This window comes from Aquarana catesbeiana, linkage group LG02, assembly GCF_042186555.1.
Source record: "Aquarana catesbeiana isolate 2022-GZ linkage group LG02, ASM4218655v1, whole genome shotgun sequence".
In the NCBI taxonomy this organism is placed as follows: domain Eukaryota; kingdom Metazoa; phylum Chordata; class Amphibia; order Anura; family Ranidae; genus Aquarana; species Aquarana catesbeiana.
Window position 1 is genome coordinate 623,587,781 of NC_133325.1, and position 22,906 is coordinate 623,610,686.

The 22,906-nt window shown below is 42.9% G+C and overlaps 1 protein-coding gene across 1 annotated transcript in view; it reads left to right on the forward strand.

The window, feature by feature from the left end:
• The window catches only part of PRKX (protein kinase cAMP-dependent X-linked catalytic subunit), a 230,558-nt gene that overhangs the window by 145,875 nt on the left and 61,777 nt on the right, over window positions 1-22,906 (forward strand). Inside the window, exon 2 of the mRNA XM_073616384.1 lies at window positions 11,203-11,371. Within this exon, the coding sequence (XP_073472485.1) occupies window positions 11,203-11,371 (169 nt within the window). The remainder of the gene's footprint in view (window positions 1-11,202; window positions 11,372-22,906) is intronic.

Sequence of the window (22,906 nt, forward strand, 5' to 3'; positions counted from 1 at the left end):
CATCATTCAAGAGGTCTTGAAAATAAAGGTTTGGGTGTTGTATAATAATAATCCCACATGCATCTGAGTCTAATATTATTACACTTAAAGCTGAGTACTCTCTATTATTGAGACACTTTTCTGGTTGTCATATCCTGCTGTGATGTTGAGTTTCAAGCTACTGACGTTTATTTGAGAATAAGAATAGTGGTCCACAAACCGGGGGGGGGGGCTGGATGCAGCCTTTTGCTTGCTTTTGTCCAGCCCTTAGTGCACTATTTCACCCACTTATATGAGGAACTATTCCTCCCATTGACACCAACAGTTGGCCATAGTTACTGCCACTGACACCAATGATACAAGGAACTATTCCTCCCACTGGCATGAACAATAAGAATTGACAATAAGAATAGTGGTCCACAAACTGTGGCTGGGGGGGGGGGGGGGGCTGGATGCAGCCTTTTGCTTGCTTTTGTCCAGCCCTTAGTGCACTATTTCACCCACTTATATGAGGAACTATTCCTCCCATTGACACCAACAATTGGCCAGAATTATTGCCACTGACACCAATGGTGAGGCATGATTCCTCCCACTAACACCAATGATGAGGTATTGTTTACTCCTACACTAGGACATCTTCTACTCCCACTGGCCACAGTCCCGCCCCCCTAATGTCTAAGGAAGGCCATAGACCATGCAAATTTCTTTCCTGCAACCACAGGTTGTAGGAAAGAAATCTGCATGATTCCCCCTTCAACACAGACAGTGTTGACAGGGGAATGCCTCCCGCCAAGTAATTGTCTTCTCCTGGAGGGGGGCAGACCGTTATTATAGCTAGCGGCTATAGCAGGCAGGCTAGAATTATTACATTCGACCTGCCCATTAATGGTTCGAGTCTTGGCCGCTTCCTGCTGAACTGGCCGAACCGTGTATGGCCGTCTTAAGGCTGGGTTCACACTAGTGCGAATTGGATGTGGTTTTCTCCACATCCAATTTGCATGTCAGAGATTGTGACTGACTATGGAGCCAGCTCACACATCTCTGGAGCGGCTCTGGTGTGAATTTGCAAGGGAGCCTTGTGCGTCTTTTGGTCCATTTCAGGTCCGAATTCAGCCCAAAATTCGGGCTGAAATCGGACCTGAAACGATGAACAGGGACCCACTGGACCCCTTCTGTGAGCTGCTCTGGTGTACAGTGTGAACCCAGCCTTAAGGACTGTAAATTGGCCCTTTGTTTAGAAAGTTTAGAGACTCCTGCATAGGAAGAATAGTCGACATACACTATATTGTCAACAGTATTGAGACGCCTGCCTTTACACACACATGAATTTTAATGGCATCCCATTCTTAGTACATAGGGTTCAATATTGAGTTGGCCCACCCTTTGCAGCTATAACAGCTTCAACTCTTCTGGACAAGCTGTCCACAAGGTTTAAGAGTATGTCTATGGGAATGTTTGACCATTCTTCCAGAAGCACATTTGTGAGGTCAGGCACTGTTGGACGAGATGGCCTGGCTCGCAGTCTCCGCTCTAATTCATTCCAAAGGTGCTCTATCGGGTTGAGGTCAGGACTCTGTGCAGGCCAGTCATGTTCCTCCACCCCAAACTCCCTCATCCGTGTCTTTATGGACCTTGCTTTGTGCACTGGTCCAAATCATTTGGTGGAGGGGGGATTATGGTGTGGGGTTGTTTTTTAGGGGTTAGGCCTGGCCCCTTCGTTCCAGTGAAGGGAACTCTTAGGGAGTCAGCATACCAAGACAGTTTCATGCTCCTAACATTGTTTGGGGATGACCCCTTCCTATTCCAACATGACTGCGCACCAGTGCACAAAGCAAGGAGTTAAGCATGTGACCGCCTTAGAGGGGAATCTGCGTAGTCACAGATGGTGGGAGTCTGTTGGGGCAAGTTAATAAAGTATCGATAACACCTTATTCTTCTACCCCTAGGCAGTTGCACTGCAAGGGTTGATTTTTTTATTTTTTTTCCTTGTGTCTGGAAATGGGCTAAAAATAAGGATTGTTTAGCCTGAAAGTTTCCCAAGATCAATGCTGAGATTTCAGTATCTGTATTGTGAACTTTGAAATTTACTGTATCTCCATAATGCTCATAGCCACAGAGGTGAATGGAGACTTGTTTTGAAGCTCTTTTACCTTGTGTTCAGAATATAAAAAAAAGAAAAAGTTAAGAGCATAATAATGTATTATTATTGATCGCATACTAGCACATTATGAAATATCTACCTTTAAAACTAAGCCCTCCAGCAGTGCTCTGTCACCACTGACATGGGTTCCGTCTTCAACGTCCTCCTTTCGGTTCGCAGGTTTCGGCCGTTTGAATGGCAGAGCTGTAAGGAGGTCACTCGTACTCATGCGCGCAGGAGTCACAGCCGTGGCACAGCTCTCTCAATGGACGGTGACGCCACCGGCTGCTACTAAAGTAAATAGGTTCTAAACGGTGCACGTTTTAGGAGATATTTACTGTACCTACAGGTAAGCCTTATTGTAGGATTGCCTGTAGGTATAAATACTGCTAAGGTCATCTCCCAGCTTCAGTGACCTTCCTTGTGAATGTAAGTAGAAAATAAACTTGAGGACTGTTTATCCTAACAGCGCCTATGTTTGTATAAATATTCTGATAACTGGAAAACAAACCCAACGAATGGAAGGAATGACACCTTTTACGCCGATTGGTGAATTTAAGGGTTTGTGACAGCACTTGCAAAAATAGCCATACATTTTTTTTCTATTATTAGTCCAACAACACATCAAAATGTGTCTTACCCCCGGGGAGGACTTCTGCTTAGCCTGACCTCAAAGTCCTCTCTTAGATGTGCTGTGAAAGATAATATCAAGTAATGATAAAGAAATGGATAGTCTGCTGTCATAATTATTAAATACATAAATACTGTTTTACCATGCTCCTTTTTAAACATAGGAATATTGCTGAAGAAGATTGTGTTGAAAAAGACCAGGAATGCTAAAAAACACACATGGTGGGGGTGGGGGTTACTAAAACTGGTGCACACAGAATCTAGTGCAGCTCTACATAGAAACCAATCAACTTTCAGGTTTTATTGTCAGAGCTTAAATGAACAAGCTGAAGTTTGAAGCTGATTGTTCAGTATGCACAGTTGTACCAGATTCTATGTGCACCAATTTTTTTTTTGTTTTTTTTTTTTTTTGTTTTTTAGCAGAAGAGTTTATTTAGACAATTCAGCATTACAGAGTAATCCGCAATAGGAATATAGCAACATACAGGTCAAAGGTAACAGTAAGTCAGTTTCCTAGAGGGAATGATTTCCCCCGTCTTGCATCACACAACTCATATATATCAAATCGCTGAGTAATCTTGGTAAGCAGTCCTATCCATTATCTATATGTCACATCCCATGCCCCATGCCCGTGAACAAAGCAGTTAGGTAACATCTGATGGAGTATCAGAATAGGGGGGGGGGATAGGGGGGTTGCCCGTCTACCGGTGCACAATAGGGACCTCCGAACTCAGCCACAAGCATCTATCCAGGCGCACTATACCCTGTCAAATTTCCCTGGGCATTGTCTGCTTTCACAAGTGAGTCTATACAGGGGCAACACCAAGTTAACTGAGCTCTGCCAAGAGGCATGAGTAGGAGGCTCCACCGACTTCCATTTCTCCTCCATGTGACTCAATAGTAGAATCTGAGGATTCACTTGCACCTTTGGCCCACACAGATCACTCAATGTAGAGGCTACCACCTCCCAGTATGGTAGTAGCTTGGGACAGGACCAGACCATGTGCCAGGATGTGCCTGTTTCTTGGTTACATCTAAGACATGCTGGGGGTACATGTGTGCCAGTTTCTGTGGAGTATAATAAGCCCTATGGAGGAAGTTAAGTTGTATAAATCTGTCTTTAGCAACCATCATGGAGGGGGCGAAGGAGGAGACACTCCTCCCATTCCTCTTCCCCTAGGGACGGAATGCCCGCTCTGCATTTGTCCCAGGATCTAGTCAGTTTGGTGGCATGGGCTACCGCCAAATATAGGTATAGAGAGGAGAGAGGCTTCCCCATCACACCGGAAATCAGGAGATGCTCAATAGAGTCCGACTCAGGGACTAGCGGCTCTGTGAACTGCACCACAAAGGCGTGTCGCAGCTGCCAATAATGAAACTCAAATGAGCCAGGTATTGGATACAGGCATCTCAGTTCCTGAAAAGACATGAGTCTGCCATTCAGTACTATCTGTTTCAAAGTTGTAATCCCCTTTTTAGCCCAGAGTGAAGGGTCCGGGATGTTATTAAAGTGGAGGGCCACCCTGAAAAAAAAAAAAAAAATCACCAAAAATCCTAAAAAAAATAAAAAGAAACATTTGAAAAAAAAAATTTTTAAACTTGCTTAATCTGCCTAATCTGCCTCTTCCGTGGTGTGTTCTGCTCCTCGGTGAGCAGCCCCGTTGTCTTCTGGGAACTGTGTGTGTTCCCAGAACACCACGGGGCCATTCACAGAACGGAGCGCCGCGCCGCTCACGCATGCGCAGTAGGAAACTGGCAGTGAAGCTGCAAGGCTCCACTGCCTGTTTCCCTGACTTAGGATGGCGGTGCCGGAACCCGAGAGCCGAGGGACAGGTCGGCCTCGGGCGGCCGACATCGTGGTCACCCAGGACAGGTAAGTACTTATTTAAAGTCAGCAGCTACAGTGTTAGTAGCTGCTGACTTTAAAATTATTTTTTTTTAGGACGGAATCCCGCTTTAAGGTGAGGCAGCATAGGGTTATCCCATAAGGGCATGTGTGGGGAGATATGAGCGGGTCATCTATAGATCACTCTGGCTTCTTTCCAAACTCTTACCGTGGTCCTCATGGGATCTGTCAAGACGGAACTAGCTTTCAGCCAGCTGAATGCCAGGTTACTCAAGGCTGCGTACGAGCCCAGACTCGCCGCCTCCAGAGTGACCGCTGATACTTTCTTGTATAAGAGCTCATTCTCATTGCTATCCGTTGAGCTGCGTTGAACTTCATAGATCAACAGAGACTCAGCTCAAGGGCATGTAGAAAACAGTTGTTTTCAGTGTACTCTGCTCACACCATAACACTGTTTTGCGATGCGCTGCACTACATAAAAATGCAGCATCTTTTTTTATCGCAACACAACTCAGCACACCGCATGTCACTACAATATGTCGCAACACACTGCAGTGCATAGATTTGAATGAAGTGTTGTTCTGGACAGTAGACTGTGACAACATAACATATAACCGCCAATCAATACAGTTTGATTAAGGGGGGTAAAATTAGGTACCCTTTGTCCTGAAAATACCTCATCGATCAAGGAAGTCTGATAACGTAAATGTAAGCAAACGGCTTACCTCAGCCAGATTCTCAGGGTCACCTGTATATTCCCTCCTAGGCAAAGCTCGCCAACTGTTCTGGATATTTCATAGATGGGCAACTCCTATTCCATATATATGTGTGTGTGTGTGTTTTTTATATATATATATATATATATATATATATATATATATATATATATATATATATATATATATATATATATATATATTATGTGTGTGTGTGTGTGTGTGTATGTGTATGTGTATATATATATATATATATATATATATATATAATATTAATGGTTCCAAATTAATAACTACTGCAGTAGGGAACAGACACAAAAGATACACTCGGCATATTTCAAAAATAACTGTTCTATTTTTTTATTTGGCGCAATTGAAGATTTTTATACACATGATTACGTAGGCATCACAATAATATTACAATTGTACTTTTATGGTAACAAGGGACGTAACATAGGCAGGCTAATTCTAATCAGGACTCGAAAGAATTCAAACATGTAATGAAAACATTATTAGTGCCGTGAATGGTTAGATGTGCTGTAACAACGCATTGCACCCCTCCTCGCTGCCCCTACACTTTGCATACCAGCGCGTACACATTTGAACATGGGGCTGGTGTGAAGGAGTCTTGAAATAGTAAAGAGTATCTTTAACCAGTCATTCTGCAATTGTTGGCCTCGTTCACTGGGGCATATTGATCCCTACACCCGTGCAAAGGGCCGTCTCCACTTGTGCAGGATGCACAGCTTTTTCCATCAGCAGCCCCCAGCAGGCAGCCAGGTGGCTGACTGCCATTGATTTGAAGAGGCTGCGTGCATAAATTTGCACAGAACACCTGTGCATCCTGTGAGGATGAAGATTGTCCTTTGAACGGATGTATGAGGCCATTACCTGAAACATGCATCTGAAAATGTATCATTTGTATTTTGTAAAGACTATTTCAAGATTACTTAATAAGACATGGATAGAGTAACCCTACCGTGCCCAACCATGGTTGACCCCCTAAGTCCCATTCATTTGACTAGTGTGCTCTGTATTGTGTTTGGACATGGTTTAGCATATCATGGCCTGGCCCGCTTGAGAAGGTGGGCTTCGGCACAGTTTCAGCTTGGTACACATCATTGTGAAGCAAAGGTGATGATATAAGTGTGCTTAGGCCCAGCATGATCGTCGCATAGGCTAGTGGGGGAACAATGATGCTCAGGCACAGTACAAGGCAAGAGTGCTTAATGTGAGTACACCTTTAAAGTATACCTAAGGTGCAAGCCTTGGCGGTACATTGCAGTCACCTAGCAGTGGTAAGTTGCAATATTTTAAATTGTTTTTGGGTGAGTAGTGAGTAAATACTTGCCTTTTCTTCAGCCTGCTCCACCAGTGTGCTATTGAGAGAAATATTTCCTTGAATTTTGCTGGAAATGTCCAGGAGTGTCAATCTTCCATGTTCCCTGCAGCATTTTGTGGTTCCTACTGCCAACCTCAACATCACTACTGTTTTATGTGGTAACAAGGTGTTGGGGGGGGGGGTTACAGAACCACTGAGCACAGCCAGGGATCAAGGGAATCAACACTCCTGGAAGTGTCAGTTTCCCACTGGACATCAAAGGAAATTATCTCTTGAATGGAGTAGCATTCTGCCAGAGCAGGCAGCAGGAAAGTTGAGCATTAGGGATTTCTTTTCTTTTACTGTCCTTGTCACTTTTAGGAAACAACATTTTGGATTTTTTCGGGGAGAAAGTAGCTGATAACTGAGTTTGTGTGCAGGTGATGGGTATCATTTTTTTGCAGGAAAGATTTCATAAAAATGCTGAAAAAGGGAGAGGCATTTTGTTAAGCCATTCAGGCTTTGCTGGATGACAAAATACATGCTGAATGGAGACGGAAGGGGCCCAACAGCTTGCTCCAACCAACCCAAAACCACTATATACTTACCTCTTCAGCACTCCCTCTCTGCACCTTTTTCAAATGCTCCCCCATAATCAGTGGAAGAAATCACATGCTCCTCCATGCCCGACGGAGGTCACATGCTCCTCCATACCCAATACTCTCACCAGGTGTAGAGGAGCAAGGTGCAGTAAAGGAGCACAGCAATGATGAGTACTGTATATGGGAACAGAAAGGGGGACTTTTCACAGACACTGTCATCTTCCCTTGAATGAACAAGGTAACAGTGCCCCTTTAACTGTTTGCTTTGAATCCAGGATATATAAATGACAGAACCCTCTATAATGGGACTGAACTGGCACATGGGTACTGCATAGTGAAGACTATTGGCATTATAACAGATTTGTCCTAATTAATTACAACGCCTGTAAAGGTGCCAAATTCCTTTATCAAGTGGATTGTTTTAGAAGGCGTGGAGCCAACATCTTGTAAGCAAATATCTATATCACCAGCGTGTAGGCATTTTTTCTTCTTTTGGCCAGTGCATAGCTTATGGATAACAATTACTTAATTTTGTCTAACTTTGCAGATTTGCACATTACTACTTTTTCCAGCACACAAAATGCTGGGGACTCAGAACAGCCCTGTCTAGTTCTTTTTATGGTTTATGTGAGATCTTTGCTCCATTAAAATATTTTAAGGGGACAAGTGCATATTCTTGTCACATTCAAATGAATTAAGCTGTATACTGAAAAGGCAATAGGGTTAATGTACTAAAGGCAAATGGGCTGTTTACATTATAAGGAAAGTAACACTTTGCAACTGCTGACTTCCATCATCCAATCATGTGTAATCAAAAACATTATTATTATTACTATTATTTTCCTTGCACATGATTGGGTATTCTTTTCAAAGTGAAACTTCACCTAATTTAATAAGCTATGGGGAAAATGCTCTTGCAACAGCCTATTTACCTTTAGTAAATCAACCTCACTGTCTTCCATAAATGTTCCTGTTCCAGGGACTAAAATTTATTTACACACATAGTGATATCAGCAACATAGATTCCACAATACAGATGATGGTTTGGAGGTTCATATACAGAAGTGGTCTCCAAACTGCAGCCCGGGGGCCAAATGCGGCCCTTTCCTTGCCTTTATCTGGCCCTTGGACACCAACAAAGGAGCACCATTCCTTCCACTGACACCAATGATGGGGCACTCCTTTTTTTTCCCCCTAATATTAATGATTGCCACTATTCTACCTCCTAATACATGGGACCATTTCTCAGACTGACACCAATAATAGCGCACCTATCCACCCACTGACGCCAATGTTGAAGCATTGTATACTCCCATTGACACCAAAGCATTTTCTACTCCCAGTGGTCACATTCCAGCTCCCAGAGAGTCTGAAGGACAATAAACTGGCCCCTTTGTTTAGAAAGTTAGGAGACCCCTAATATACAGTTTATAGTTCAATAATATTGCTAAAATTCTGTTAAAGCTGAACTCAAGGCAAGAAAACCTTCATTTAAATATATTCTTCCATAGCTACAAAAATATGAATTTACTTTGTGAGCACAAAATGCCTTTGTAAACCTGTGACATCATCAGTGTGCTGTACATAGCCTGTGCAGGCAGCTGGCATGTGGGAGGGACCCAGTAGACTCCGCCTACTGCAGGCTGTTTGCAGAAAACAACAGGAGGGGGCGGAAACAAGACCAGTCACCCTACACAAGAGAGAGATCAGCAGTGCCCGGTCTTTATTACAGGAAGTTCTGGTGCAGAGCAAAGTTTCACACTTGATTACTACACAGATCAGGAAGAAATCCACACAACAAACCAAGATTCACATCACAGTACACATGGCTCTTGTATTTGAACGATATTTGCTGATCCTGGAATTCTGCTTTAAACTTGACGACCAGAGCTTTTAGTAGGATTCTGACTATTGCTTCGAGCAGTTACATATTTTGGTGTATTTAATAATATGGTGCTTCTTTGCCAAGGTTTGCATTAATGTTATAACAATGTCATAGGTTGTGCAAGACAAGAGATTATTCTCAGACTATGTTTGTAAAGCAAATACTTTGTCTTGTAAAGTGTTAGCAGGATAGTTGAAGTAGATTGGTCTATTTCAAACAGTTGTGGTGATCGTATCCTAGTGAAATGTTGTTACTAAGTTGGGAAATGAGGCTTGCACATCTGGAACAGAACCGTAGCAAAACCTTGACAAGTGTCCCTAGCCTGTCCCAAACAAAATAAACCCTTTTACAGTTTTGGCAGGAAGTCTACTTATAATACAAATAGAGCCCTATTACAGCCAATCTTGTTTGTTTTTTTTTTGCTTTGAATGTAATGTTTTATTGCTGCCTGTATTCCCAACTGAAAGACTTCTATGAACTACTTGTCTCTTGGAGGGTGTCAGACAGAACAGGCAGTGAGGTGAAATCCTCCAAAGGGAACACAGACAGTAATCAGAACTAGCAAACTTAAAGTGTGTCTAAACCCAGAAACGAAAATATTATTTATTGGGACATACCAGTCCTTAGAATGTGGTGGTTGAATTAGTTTTCTTTTTTCAGGCTTAGTAATCTTTAGAGGTGCACCGAATGGAAATGTTGGTGCCGAAACAGAAAATGCAGGATGCACTTGGCGGAAAACCGAAAATGACAGTTTTTAAAAAGTATATATTTTTATATATTATTGTATTATATTTGAGTTTTTAATTAATATCATGAATTTAAATGAATATGAATGTATTGTTGGCCATTATTGGCATCCTTAGTGCAAGAAAATTTTAGGAAAAATACATCTCTTTAAAATGTATGTATGTCTTCACACTAGTCCGTTGCACTTCCATTGTGGTCTTAAAAATCCTGCTTGCTGCATTTTTGGTCAAGTAAAAAAATGCACCTCCCCGTTGAAATGCATTGAAAATGCAGGAAGAGTGCATCAATAACGCAACCGTGTTAAGTTTTTGATGCAGTTTTTGAGTCACATGACATATGAAAAAGACACCACTAAGCATAGTAAAATTGTGGTAAAATCACATGCGTTTTCGGAGCCATTATCGGCACCTTTTTCCGGTACCACTATTTTTCGGTCGGTCTGTTTCGTCTGCCAAACTTTGGTGCATCTCTAGTAATCTTTCAGGTAACACACTTCTGTTCCATGGTGGCCACAGTCATTTCTCCATTGTATCTATGGGGGCATCCATGGTTGTCACACAGACTAAATTCCAAACGTGTCTGCCTTTCTTCACCTACATTACTTGGTGGATTGATGGGACTAGTAGTTTACACGATAAAAGATGAGGGTGTTTTTTGCTTTCTTTTTAGCTTACAGAAAATGGCAAGGATGCAGCATTTCTGACAGGATCAACAGGTATTTTCTGTACAAAAAAACAAAAAAATGCAGCGCTGTGTGATACTGAACCTTACAAATGCATAGATAGTGCCATAAACAATGAAAATCAATATTGTTAAAAAATATAACTATGTTTTTCTCGTATGATACCAGGTCATACAATTTTCATTTAATCAAAAATGCAATACAAATACACTACAACACATTACATCACTTCCGATTTTTTTTATTCTGTTGTACGAGAATTTTCAGAACTATAAAAAAAACTCTTCTAGCATGCAAAAAAAAAAAAAAAAAAAACAATCATTCAATGATCAATGAGGCAAAACCATAATGTTCATTCAGAAAACAAATGTGCAAGAAAAATAAGAACTGCTGTTGTTGGGAGCAATAAAAAGTTTTTGTAGATTAATGTGAACTAAAGTTCTCACCAACAGATATTAAGGTGGTGGGCGATTTCCGAATGATGTTCTTCATTATAGAAAATTTCATCAATATAGTCTACATTATTATACATTATCCACCATTAGGATAAAAAGAAAGGAAAACAGTTTTTAATGTATTATACATTATCCACCATTAGGATAAAAAGAAAGGAAAACAGTTTTTAATGTATTTTTTATTCTTTTTTCTATGCAGGAACTGGGACGTTTGGGAGGGTGCATTTAGTAAAAGAGAAAACGGCAAAGAATTATTTTGCACTAAAAGTAATGAGCATTCCCGATGTCATTCGTCTAAAACAAGAACAACATGTACACAATGAGAAATCTGTTTTGAAAGAGGTGAACCATCCATTTCTAGTCAGACTGTAAGTATTTTAAATATTTATAAATTATTATGTCTTTTCCTGCTGCTCTTATTTTACATGTCTTTATTCTCTATGCTGTTGATTAGATTGGAATATATCTTCCCCTACGTTGACATTTTAAAGCAATAGAGTATTCTATGAAGAGCTGCACTGTGACATTTTGGTATAATTGACCTTTGGTATAGTATCTCTTGTTTTCCATTGCAATATCTGTTTGCTGCTATTTTTTTTAATCTGACATTACCATATCTTGGTTTATAATCATTTATATTACATTAGTAATCAACGTATAACATTTGTTATCAAAACATAAGGAAGGACAATAAATTGTACTATTTTAACTCAAGGATTTTTGTTTGGAGGTGGATGGTTGCTGGTTGAACCACGTGCTAATTACTTGTATGTTTATTATCCAATTGTGGAACCTACCCTCTGGACTTCCAGGCATTCGCTTTTCTTTCCTTACCCATGGACATTTCTGTATTTTGCTAACTAGTGATTACATATGCAGATTCTCAGTGATTTTTCTCAGTAAGGTACACAATTCTTTGCTCCATACGTGTCGGAAAAATCTAACATTTAATTAAACCCTGTACAAGGTTTAATTGACTAACCTGTGTACCTTTTGCAATCTGCATGCAGGTGCCAATGAATTATTAATGGCACCCAAAAGCATCTTAAACGCAGCGCGTTTATGGGCACCAAATCGCATGTTACCCCATGAGGAAGGTCTGTGGGCGGGGTGAAATGTGTTTGGGGCGTGGCCTGGTTGGAGCACAGGGTGAGGCTGTCCTACGGGGTTTTGCAGAGATTTGTGATTTTCAGTACTTTTTCCATTAGATGTCTAGAGCAGGAGCGAATTCTGTCCTTGTCTGCACTCCAAGTGGTTGCTACATAAGAGGACCCGGTGGAGCCTTGAGTAGTACCTGTACATTTAGTTTGGGTCACAATATGATGCAGTATGTTTTGAAAAAGTAGTGTTTGCACTGCTTTTTTCGCATTCCAGTACATTTTGCAATGCTGTCAAAATGGAACACATGCGTTCCAGTGTGAACTGGCCCAAAGGCCTAGTAATTCAATACAGACGATTAGAAATCAGTTCAAGAGCAGACATGTACATGCAAGCATATTATGGTGTGCCTGCTCTCAATGATGTTTGTGTAAGATCCTGTATACCACCAGAAGGAGATGTTTAGCTAACCCAGACTAACAGGGGCACGGTGCCAAAATAACACTATATTGATCCTCGGATAAAGGCTCTACTAGTGACTGCTGATACAGGCTGGACAGAAGTAAAGCACTAGAAGGAGCTTTTCAAAAGTCCAGACAGGCAGCAGAAATTGGGTACATGGACACATGATACAGAGGTTATCTTCTGGGACAAAGGTAGGCAATATCAGAACGTGGTAACAGAATCAGAAGACAGGACGAATGGTCAGAAGTAGGGCGGCAACTAACGATTATTTTCATAACCGATTAGTTGGCTGATTTTTGTTTCAATTAATCAGATAATAACCTTAAAAAAATGTGGCGTATAATTTAGTTAATATGAAAAAAAAAAAAAAAGGCAATTTTATTCCTAAATATCTATATACAGTGGTAAATATAAATAACCAACTATATGGTTAGGGAGCAAAATCTCTAATCCATTCTAAGAATAACCGACAGAAGAGATATACTTTATATACTATTAGAGGTTGAATCTGGTAAACATCATCAGACTTAAAGAAAAAAAAAATAATTAAAGACCTTTTTGCCAATTTTCAGACAGAAATGTAATATATGCTGGCCATACAAAAACAATCTTTCATTCATCGACGGACACAGCGTCTCCTTAATCTTGACCATTGGGTTATATCGCCTCCGCAGGATTAGGACTAGGCAGAACAAAAACACCTGGCTATGCCCATGGGCTGTCCTCAGTCAGTATATAACCCCCTCCCTGCTCTAGGTATTCAGTTTATTTCTGTCTAGCCAGTAGTAAGGATCTAGCTCCTTGCTGAGATCTTTTGATCCTAGCAAATTTTACTTTTTGTCTCCTCCTTCCATGCATTTTCTCCTGGAAGACCTACAATCAATTGCCGGGCTGGGTGACGGGCTGGATAATCTAGATCCAGTGGTCTCCCCAGTCCAGCCAGCGAGCGCATGCAGACAGCAGTTACGCCTTAGTTTGGCCGCAACCTAGCCTCAACAGGAGGCTGGCCTGTGAGTTAAATGTCTCGCAGGATCGCATACGTACGGGCTCTGGTCCCAGTCGCAGCGTTCCCTTGGCCGACAGCCCCCCACTTCGGTGGAGAGGAGTTCTGTTTGGAGGGTCATCCGCACTATGGATCAGTAAGTACAGTCCCCTCTCTCCTCCTTTGTGCGGGTTGGGGTGGAAGCGTCCCAAAGTCCCTTGGCTAGGCTGGGCTTCCCCCTCCCCCCACGGATTGGTGGGAGTCCCAGGGCAGGCAGCAGGGACCCCTGGGGCCTCCTCCCGCCATTCCACTTCAGGGTGGTGTGTGTCCTGCCCTGGCAGTATTGGGGGGGTTCCAGTGCAGAGGGTGCAGCGGACACCCCTAGGTGCATGCCCTGCTGTGTGTGCAGTTTGGGGGTCCCAGTGCTGAGCGCGCATCGGTGCAGAGTGCACAGCGTTGTCCCCTTAAATGTTCACCCGGCCAGGTGGAGTACAGTACCTTTTGGAGGGGTTCCCTTGCAGAGTGTGCAGTGATGTTGAAGCAGAGATGATCCTGGCAGCATGCTTCAGCGTGTCAAATTGGCCATTTTCCTTTGGTTTGGTTGGTCTCCAGTCAGCGGCCATGTTTGTGTAGCCGATGTCACGGCTAGTGAGACGCTGGAGACGGCTGGAACCTCATGGAGATGCCAGAGCTCCTCCTCTTCCTCTTCCTCCCCTATGTTTCTCTTCCTGTCTCGGGATATATGAAGTGGACGCCGACATTGGTGTTGCTGAGTACGAATTTTGGCGCTCCTCCGCATGTAGAGTGAGTCTTTGGGGGTCCTAGTGTATCTCCCTCTCTGCTGGTAGGTACCCTGGGTATTGGGGGGTCCCTTAGTGGTGCCAAACTCCCTCGGAACCCCACCTTCCCATGGTTGCACTGACGGCGGTCCTTGTCATTGGTATCCCTGGTGGAAGTAGCATGTGGGCAAAGACCCAGGAGGAAGCATCCCCCGCCTTCCCCTGCTCAGTCTGTCTCATCTGATTCTGAGCCTAATGCCGCCGGGGACGCGGCCCATCCAGGGGAGTTTAATATCTCGCCCCCTGACCCATCCGATAGTGAGGATGAGTCCTCCGTGGTCTCAGCAGCGAGTGAAAAAGCGCTGGTGGACACACTTATACTGCGGTGCGGGAGACTCTAAAGATGGAGGATGCGGCTGACAGGGCCACGGATGTGGCTGTGTGTTTTTGGTATGCATAAGTCACCTCGCACACCAAAGGTGTTTCCTTATCTGCCTTATTTTCATAGGTTTACCTATAAGGAATGGGAACAACCAAAGTCACCCTTTGTGGTCCCCAAACGTTTCTCAGTACGCTACCCCCTTGAAGAATTACTTTTAAAAAAGTGGACTACCCCACCAGTGGGGGACCCTCCTTTTTCCAGGTTGAATAAAGCAACCATGATCCCAGTAGAAGAATCCCCTACTTTTAAGGACCCGGCTGACAGGAAAGCGGAGGCGGTGGCTCGCAGCATGTTTACTATGGCTGGTTCGGCATTGTGTCCAGTCTTGGCCTAGGCCCTAGTGTCACAGACCCTAACTGAATGGGCCAAGCTTTTGCGCCAGGGTCTGGGTAGTGAATAGGTTCCCGCTGCTTATGTTGATTTAGCGGACCAGTTGGTCCATGGGCTGAAGTATAATTGTGAAGCTTTCTGTTTCAGCGGTGGTGATTAGACATGTGCTGTGGCTTACTAATTGGTCAGCAGACCAAGCCTCTAAGAAAGCTCTCATTGATCTGCCCTTTCAAGGTGACCGCCTGTTTGGGGCTACCCTGGAAGACATCATGAAGGGTGTCATGGGGGGAACAGTACCTTCCTGCCTCAATCTAGGAAAGGGAAGGAGTCTCATCGCAGACGGGGGCCTTCCTTCTCAGCCCATAAGAAATAATTTTGGGCTCCCGCTGCAGACAAGGGAAACCCATCTCTCAAGTTTTCCCCGGGAAGTTCCAAACAATCTTGGTCTGGTGAGCCTAGAGCAAGCTTCTCCGGATCCACTGACAAGACTCCTTCAGCATGAAGATCTGCTCTCACCCATTGCTGGGGTGGGGAAATCTTCGCTGGTCTCCAGATTTATGGACCTCCTTTGTGAGCATCAAGGGGGTCCATAAATTTACCTTTTTGGGGGTACCAAAGAAGGGTGACAGAGTTCGGCCACTTCGGGGGGGGGCTGTATAATTCCTGTAAAGGTTCGGGTGATGCCCGAACTACCCAAGGTCCCCTCTAGCCCAATCCAGGAAATTGGGTTACCTGGGTCTGACTCTGGAGTGAATGTTGACCAGGTTAGTAGTTTTTCTTCTCAAACATCGGCCCCTTCAGCAGGTTCAGTTCAACAGGAAGTAACTGAGGCTCGTGGAAATCTTGCGGGTTCCTCTGGTAGATGCCACAGTCATCCCAGTGCCACTGTGGGGCCAATACCTTCCTCTTGGGTGGTGCCTGCGAAGGACCGAGGGCGAAAGTCTTCTGGTCATTCTGGTGACCGTAAACGTCCCTTGGAAGCTACTTCTCAAAGAGGACCAGTTGTACCGAGGGCTGAGCTTTCATCTTGCTTTACAGTAACTGGTTTTAAGCAGAAGTTGGCTTTGAGTTCCATCAAGGGCCAGGTGTCTACCTTAGCAGTCTTCTTTCAGTGGCCCTTAGCCACTCACTCTTTAGTTTGTACCTTCATTCAAGGAGCTCTGCCTGTACGGTCTCTTTTGCCACCATGGGATTTAAACTTGGTACTATCAGTTCTCCAGAAACCTCCATCCAAGAATATTCAGGAGATTCCCTTACCTACGTTGTCCCATTCTTGGTGGCTATTACCAGAGTATCGGAGTTGGTGGCATTATCCTGTCGTAGTCCCTATTTAGTACTCCATAGGAATATGGAGTACTACATTTCTGCCCAAGATTGTCTCTGACTTCCATTTGAATGAAGACATTGTGTTTCTGTCTTTGTGTTCCAAGCAGGCTCATCCCAAGGCATTTCCTTTGCATACCTTGGATGTGGTTTGTGCGATTCGGGTGTATCTGGCAGCCACTGAGTCCTTCTGGAGCGCAGACTCCCTTTTTTTGGTTACACAGGGACGAAAGAAAGGGCTGGCCGCTTCCTCGGCTACCATATCCAGATGGATCAGGCAGACTGTGACTCAGGCCTATTCTATTAAGGGTCAGGTTCCTCCTTTTTCCTGTCACGGTGCATTCTACTTGGGCGCTTAGTACTTCTTGGACCTTCCTTCATCAAGTGTCAATATCACAGGTTTGCAAGGCGGCCACCTGGTCGTCAGTGCACACCTTCACTAAATTCTATAAAGTATATATTTTGGTATCTGCCGATGCATCTTTTGGCTGCAAGGTTTTGCAGGCTGCTGTTTAAAGAGGGGGGTTACCTCTTGAAGGGTGTTTTTTTTTTCTTCAAATTTTTATTTTTCAGATAGGGCTCCTGTGACCCAGTTAAGGCTTTTGTGTCCTGGTTAGGGCTGTTGTGGTTATTTTGCCCACCACTTATTTTTCTTTGGCACTGTTTTTGGATTTCCCAATGGTTAAGCTTAAGGAGGCGCCAAAAGAGAAAATTTGGATTTTTGTACTCACCGTAAAATTAATTTCTCTGAGTTCATCCACGAACACAGCACCCACCCCTCTATGGAGTTTTTGATACTTCTATTACTGCTTGCTACTAAACTGAATACCTAGAGCAGGGAGGGGGTTATATACTGACTAAGGACAGCCCATAGGCATAGCCAGGTGTTTTTTGTTCTGCCTAGTACTACTCCTGCGGAGGCGATATAAACCAATGGTCAAGATTAAGGAGGCGCTGTGTCCGTCGATGAACTCAGGGACATGGATTTTACGGTACAAAAATCCAATTTTTACGATTTAACAATTTTCTGATCGTTAGTGGGGTCAAATCGACGTTCACTTTCGACTGCAGTGATGGGAAATATCGAAGGACCAAAGGAAGTTTTAGACAGTGTTTGTGGTTTTTGTTCAGATATTACATTCATTTTAAAACTGAATGTTAAAAGCAAGTAATTTTCAAACGACATTCTTTCATTTTAGTGAATGTTTTTTTTTTAAACAAACATGTTATACTTGCCTGCTCTGTGTAATTGTTTTGCACAGAGCAGCCCTGATTCTCCTCTTTTGGGGTCCCCCATCAATGCTTCTGGCTCCTCCTGCCTTCAGAGTGCCCCAATAGAAAGCTGCAAATTATAGTATAGAGCAGCCCTATAGCAAGGTTAAAAAAAAAACTTCTGCCTTTAGAACCACTCAATTCCTGCCCAGGACTACATGTCCCATGAGGCATTGCTCCTCACACATTCACAAATTCTCAGGAACTTATTGACATGGATGGTGTACTGAGCTGTATGTGTGCTGCACTGTATTTCCTGATATGTAAACCAATAATGTATTCTGTATGCAGGCCAACTAAGCGGCTGGCCGATTAATCGATTATGAAAATAGTTGACAACTATTTTCATAATCAATTGTCGATTAATCGATTAGTTGTTTCAGCCCTAGTCAGAAGGCATGTATCAGACAGAACTATTCCAAATACTAGACTGGGTCTGCTCGCCTAATAAACAAAGTTCAGCACAGGATTAAAAAGCTTAGTCCCTGAGTACCTAAAATGTTGAATATCAGATCAAGTAGCCAGGGATAGTTGTGAAGAACACATCCACTTCTTTGCAATCTATTTGCAAGCAGTGCACAGACTCTCCAGCAGATGACAGCAAAACTGCAGAAAGGGCAAACAGGCTGGCTAGGAAAAAGTACCCACTATGGTGCATAATAAGAGCTCATGCACACAGGGCGTTAGAAAAAAATGAGCTGCAAAGCCATTACCAACGCCAGGAAAAAGCAGCTGTAAAAATGTTCTTTTAGCAGAGTTTTGCATTGGCGTTAATGCATGTTTAGCTGCGCTAGCTTTTAGTGGCATTTCTCTGTCTCTGTTCAAAATCAATGGTTCCCGCATTGATTTTGCCATGTAAAAGTAAAAAAACCTTGACACGCTTTTAGCAGTGTCAGACGTTTTTATAGCTCAACAGCCTTTGCTCCTGAACGCACAGGCTGTCGTTTTTTTCTACTGCCCCAATACACTTTTGCCTCCAAACTCCTCTGACAGTTTATGTGTGTATGGACACATAGGCTAACATGGAGGGGTGTTTAGAAGCAGTTAAAAAAAATGTCAGAGGCCCCTAACAACAGCTGTAGAAATGTCCTGTGTGCAAAGATCCCTAAGAATTTAAGTCCAGGTTGAGTTGTGACAAAGATAAATCGAACAAGAGTAAAGCTGGCCATACACCATTTGAATTTCGTCCAATTCCTGATGAACTGGCCAAAATTCTCTTAGGTGGCTCTTCCTGCCCAACATCTTTCAGCTGAAAGCAGCAGAGTAAACCACCCCAACCAAAGGCCCTGGCTTTCTTACTACCACAGAGTTGACTTTTTGCCTGCTGCAAAGCATTCTCTGTAAAAAATAGCTGGAGGAGTGAGTCTCTATACTAACCATGCCACTGTGCATCAATCTCCATAATCTTTACACAAAGATTTTGCCCAACTCTTGCTGTGTTCTATGTAGGTATATTTGGAATACCAATGGGTGGAGTGAGGGTGGGGGACATACAGTTAGGTCCATGTATTTTTGGACACAGGCACAATTTTCATACTTTTGGCTCAGTGTGCCACTAGAATAAAATTAAAACGAAACAATTTTAGGAACTGCAACCGTTTTTATACACAGACCCCCCTTTTTAGGGGCTCAAATGTAATTGGACAACTGAATATAATCATAAATAAAATGTTAATTTTTAATACTTTGTTGAGAATCCTTTACCTGCAATGACTGCCTGAAGTCTGAAACCCATGGACATTACCAAAGAGTAATGTCTCCTTTCTGATGCTTTGCCAGGTTCTAACTGCTGTCTTCAGTTGTTCTTTGTTTGTGGGTCTTTTTGCCTTTTAATTTTGCCTTCAGCAAGGAAGTGCATCCTCATTTGGGTTTTGATCAGGTGATAGACTCAGCCATTGCAGAATATCCCACTTATTTTAATTCAAAAGATCATTGTCCATCTGTACTTTGCTGCATTTGGCTGAATCTGGGCTGACAGTATATCTGTAAACACTGCAGAATTCATCCGGCTGCTTCTGTCTTCTGTCACATCATCAATAAACACCAATGGCCCAGTGCCACTGGAAGCCATGCATGCCCATGCCATCACACTGCCTCCACAATGTTTTACAGATGACATTGTGTGCTTTGGATCATGAGCTGTTCCAAGCCTTCTCAACACTTTTTTTCTTCCCGTCAGTCTGGTACAGATTATTCTTATTTTCATCCGTCCAAAGAATGCTTTTCTAGAACTGTTCTGGCTTTTATAGATGTTTTTTGGCAAAGTCTAATCTGGCTTTTCCGTTCTTCAGGCTTATGAATGGTTTGCACCCAGTGGTGAACCCTCTGTATTTGCTCTCGTGAAGTCTTCTCTTGATTGTAGACTTTGACAATGATACACCCACATCCTTAGAGTGTCCTTCCCTTGTCTGGATGTTGTGAATGGGTTTTTCTTTACCATAGAGAGGATCCTGCGATCATCCACCACTGTTGTCTTCCATGGACGTCCAGGCCTTTTTATGTTGCAGAGCTCACCAGTGCGTTCTTCTTTCCTCAGAATGTACCAAACTGTTGAGTTGGCGACTCCTAATGTTGTTGCTATCTCTCTCTGATGGATTTGTTTTGTTTTTGAAGCCTTACAATGGCCTGTTTCACTTGCATGGACAGCTCCTTTGAACACATGGATGTAGGTTCAAAGAAATAGATTCCAAATGCAAATACCACACTTATTCCGAAATTCCGAACGTCAAGAACACATGACGTACAACACGTACGCCAAGCCGACTAAAAATGAAGTTCAATAGCCATTGCGGCTCTTCTGCTTGATTCTGAGCATGTGTGGATTTTGTGCGTCGGAATTATCCACACACGCTCAGATTTTCCAACAACGGATTTTGTTGTTGGAAAATTTGAGATCCAGATCTCAAATTTTGTTTGTCAGAAACTCTGACGGAAAATGTCCAATGGAGCCTACATATGGTCAGAATTTCTGACAACAAGCTCCCATCGAACATTTATTGTCGGAAATTCAGACCGTGTGTACGCGGCATTAGAATCAGCTCCAGACCTTTTACCTACTTAATTGATGAAGAAATAACAAAGGAGTAGCCCACACCAGGCCATGAAACAGCTTTTGATTCAATTGTCCAATTACTTTTTGTCCCTTGAAAAAGGGGGGTGGCTGTTCTTAAGAGCTGTAATTCCTAAACCCTTTCTTCAATTCTGATGTACATACCCTCAAATTAGAGTGTGTACATTCAGCCCATATCCATTATATAACTATAGCTTGAATATGTTTTAGTAAATAACTGAAATAAACTAAAATTGTTCCTGTGTACAAATATATATGGACCTAACGGTATACTCATTTCAGAATTAGGGACCCTTGCAGTGTATCTCAACTAAACAAAAAATGCATCACATTATTACATCTTACTAGTCCTAAGGCTGGGTTCACACCTATGCCAATTGGATGTGGGTTTCTCCACATCCAATTCGCATAGCAGGAGAATGTGACTGGCTCTCTTTGGAGCCGGTTCACATATCTCTGGGGCGGCTGCGGAGCGTACTGTGCGTCTTTGGCTCCGTTTTAGGGCCGAATTCCGGCAAAGATTCGGCCCTGATTCATTCCTGAACCTGAGAATGGGGACACACAGCGTTCCTGTGCAATCTACCGCCGGTTCCAGTGTGAACCAAGCCTTAAAGTGGTTGTAAAGGCAGGAGGTTTTTTCTCTTAATGCATTTTATGCATTAAGAGAAAAAACCACCTGTGTGCAGCAGCCCGCCTCAGCCACCCTAATACTTGCCTGAGCCCCATCTATATCCAGTGATATTGCACGAGTGCCTCAGTCATCCGGGACTCTCCCTCCTGATTGGCTGAGACACAGCAGCGGCGCTATTGGCTCCCGCTGTTGTCAATCAGCTAGCCAATCAGGCGAGAGGAAGAGGGTGGGTCCGAACCACGGCTCTGTGTCTGAATGGACACACAGAGCTGCGGCACGGCTCGGGTGCCCCCTTAGCAAGCTGCTTGCTGGGGGGGGGGGGTGACACTCGACAGGTGGGAGGGGCTAGGAGCACTGAAGAGGTACCTGAGAAGAGGAGGATCCGGGCTGCTCTGTGCAAAACCACTACACAGAGCAGGTAGGTATAACATGTTGTTTTGGGGTTTTTTTTTATAAAAATAACAAAGACTTTACAATCACCTTACAAGCAGAACTTCACTCGCGCAATCAACATTGACTATTTTTAATCTTTATGCTGCTAGCATTAGTAAATACATAGGAAAGTATACTTTTTTTTAACATTTCTTCAGTTACTTCCTGGTTTCCAGGCCTAGACAAATGATGTCCTACATCTCAGGAGTTTTCAGGAGGAGGAGGAGGGCCCCTTACTCAAGATGACCATGTCCAGAAATGATGGGGAGTGTTTTTCAAAGTGTTTTCTTAGCATTATAAAGCATGGAGAAGTGGATGAATGGGTAGATTTGCTTTGAATATTAAAATTAAATTAAATAGCTTTTTGGTGCTCAGATACAATGTAGTTTCACTTTAAATATGGTGGCTAAATTCATCTTCTTTTTTTAACCCTTTATTTCACGGTAATCCTGTAAATGACATATTTTTGATCTGAGTGGCTACATTCACTTCTCCGTGTCTATAGAGGTAGTCATGGTTATCCTCTAGGCTGGACTTCAAACTTGTCTAATTTTATTTATCTTCATTATATAGGGGAAATAGGTAGTGCACAGATGAAAGAGAGCTTTCAGTTCAGCTCACATTTAGTTCAGTTTACAGTAGGAAGATCACCAGTTAAAAAGAAAGAAAAAAACTAATGTAGGCACTACATTGAAGAACTGAAAAAATGCAATATATTCCATTTTTGTTCTTTCGTTTAGATACACATTAAAGGTCCTTGAATCTGAGACTAGGATATGTCACTCCCACCCCACACGTACTGGTTTTTGCCATTCTTGCTTGGGATTAGATATGCTTTAACAATATAATGCGTGATCAATACCTGCTTGGATCTTACCAAAACTGAACAACTAATTTTGTGTGGACTAAGCATTTAATCAAATGTTGCCGATGCAGGTCATAGCCTCTTACATAACACAGTAATGACATTTGCAGAATGGATTTATTGCTTCAATTTTTTTTTTTTTAATTTTACATAATGTTTTAAATTCTGAACATATCCTGCTTCTGTAATGCCTGCTTCTGTAAAGGGTGGTAAA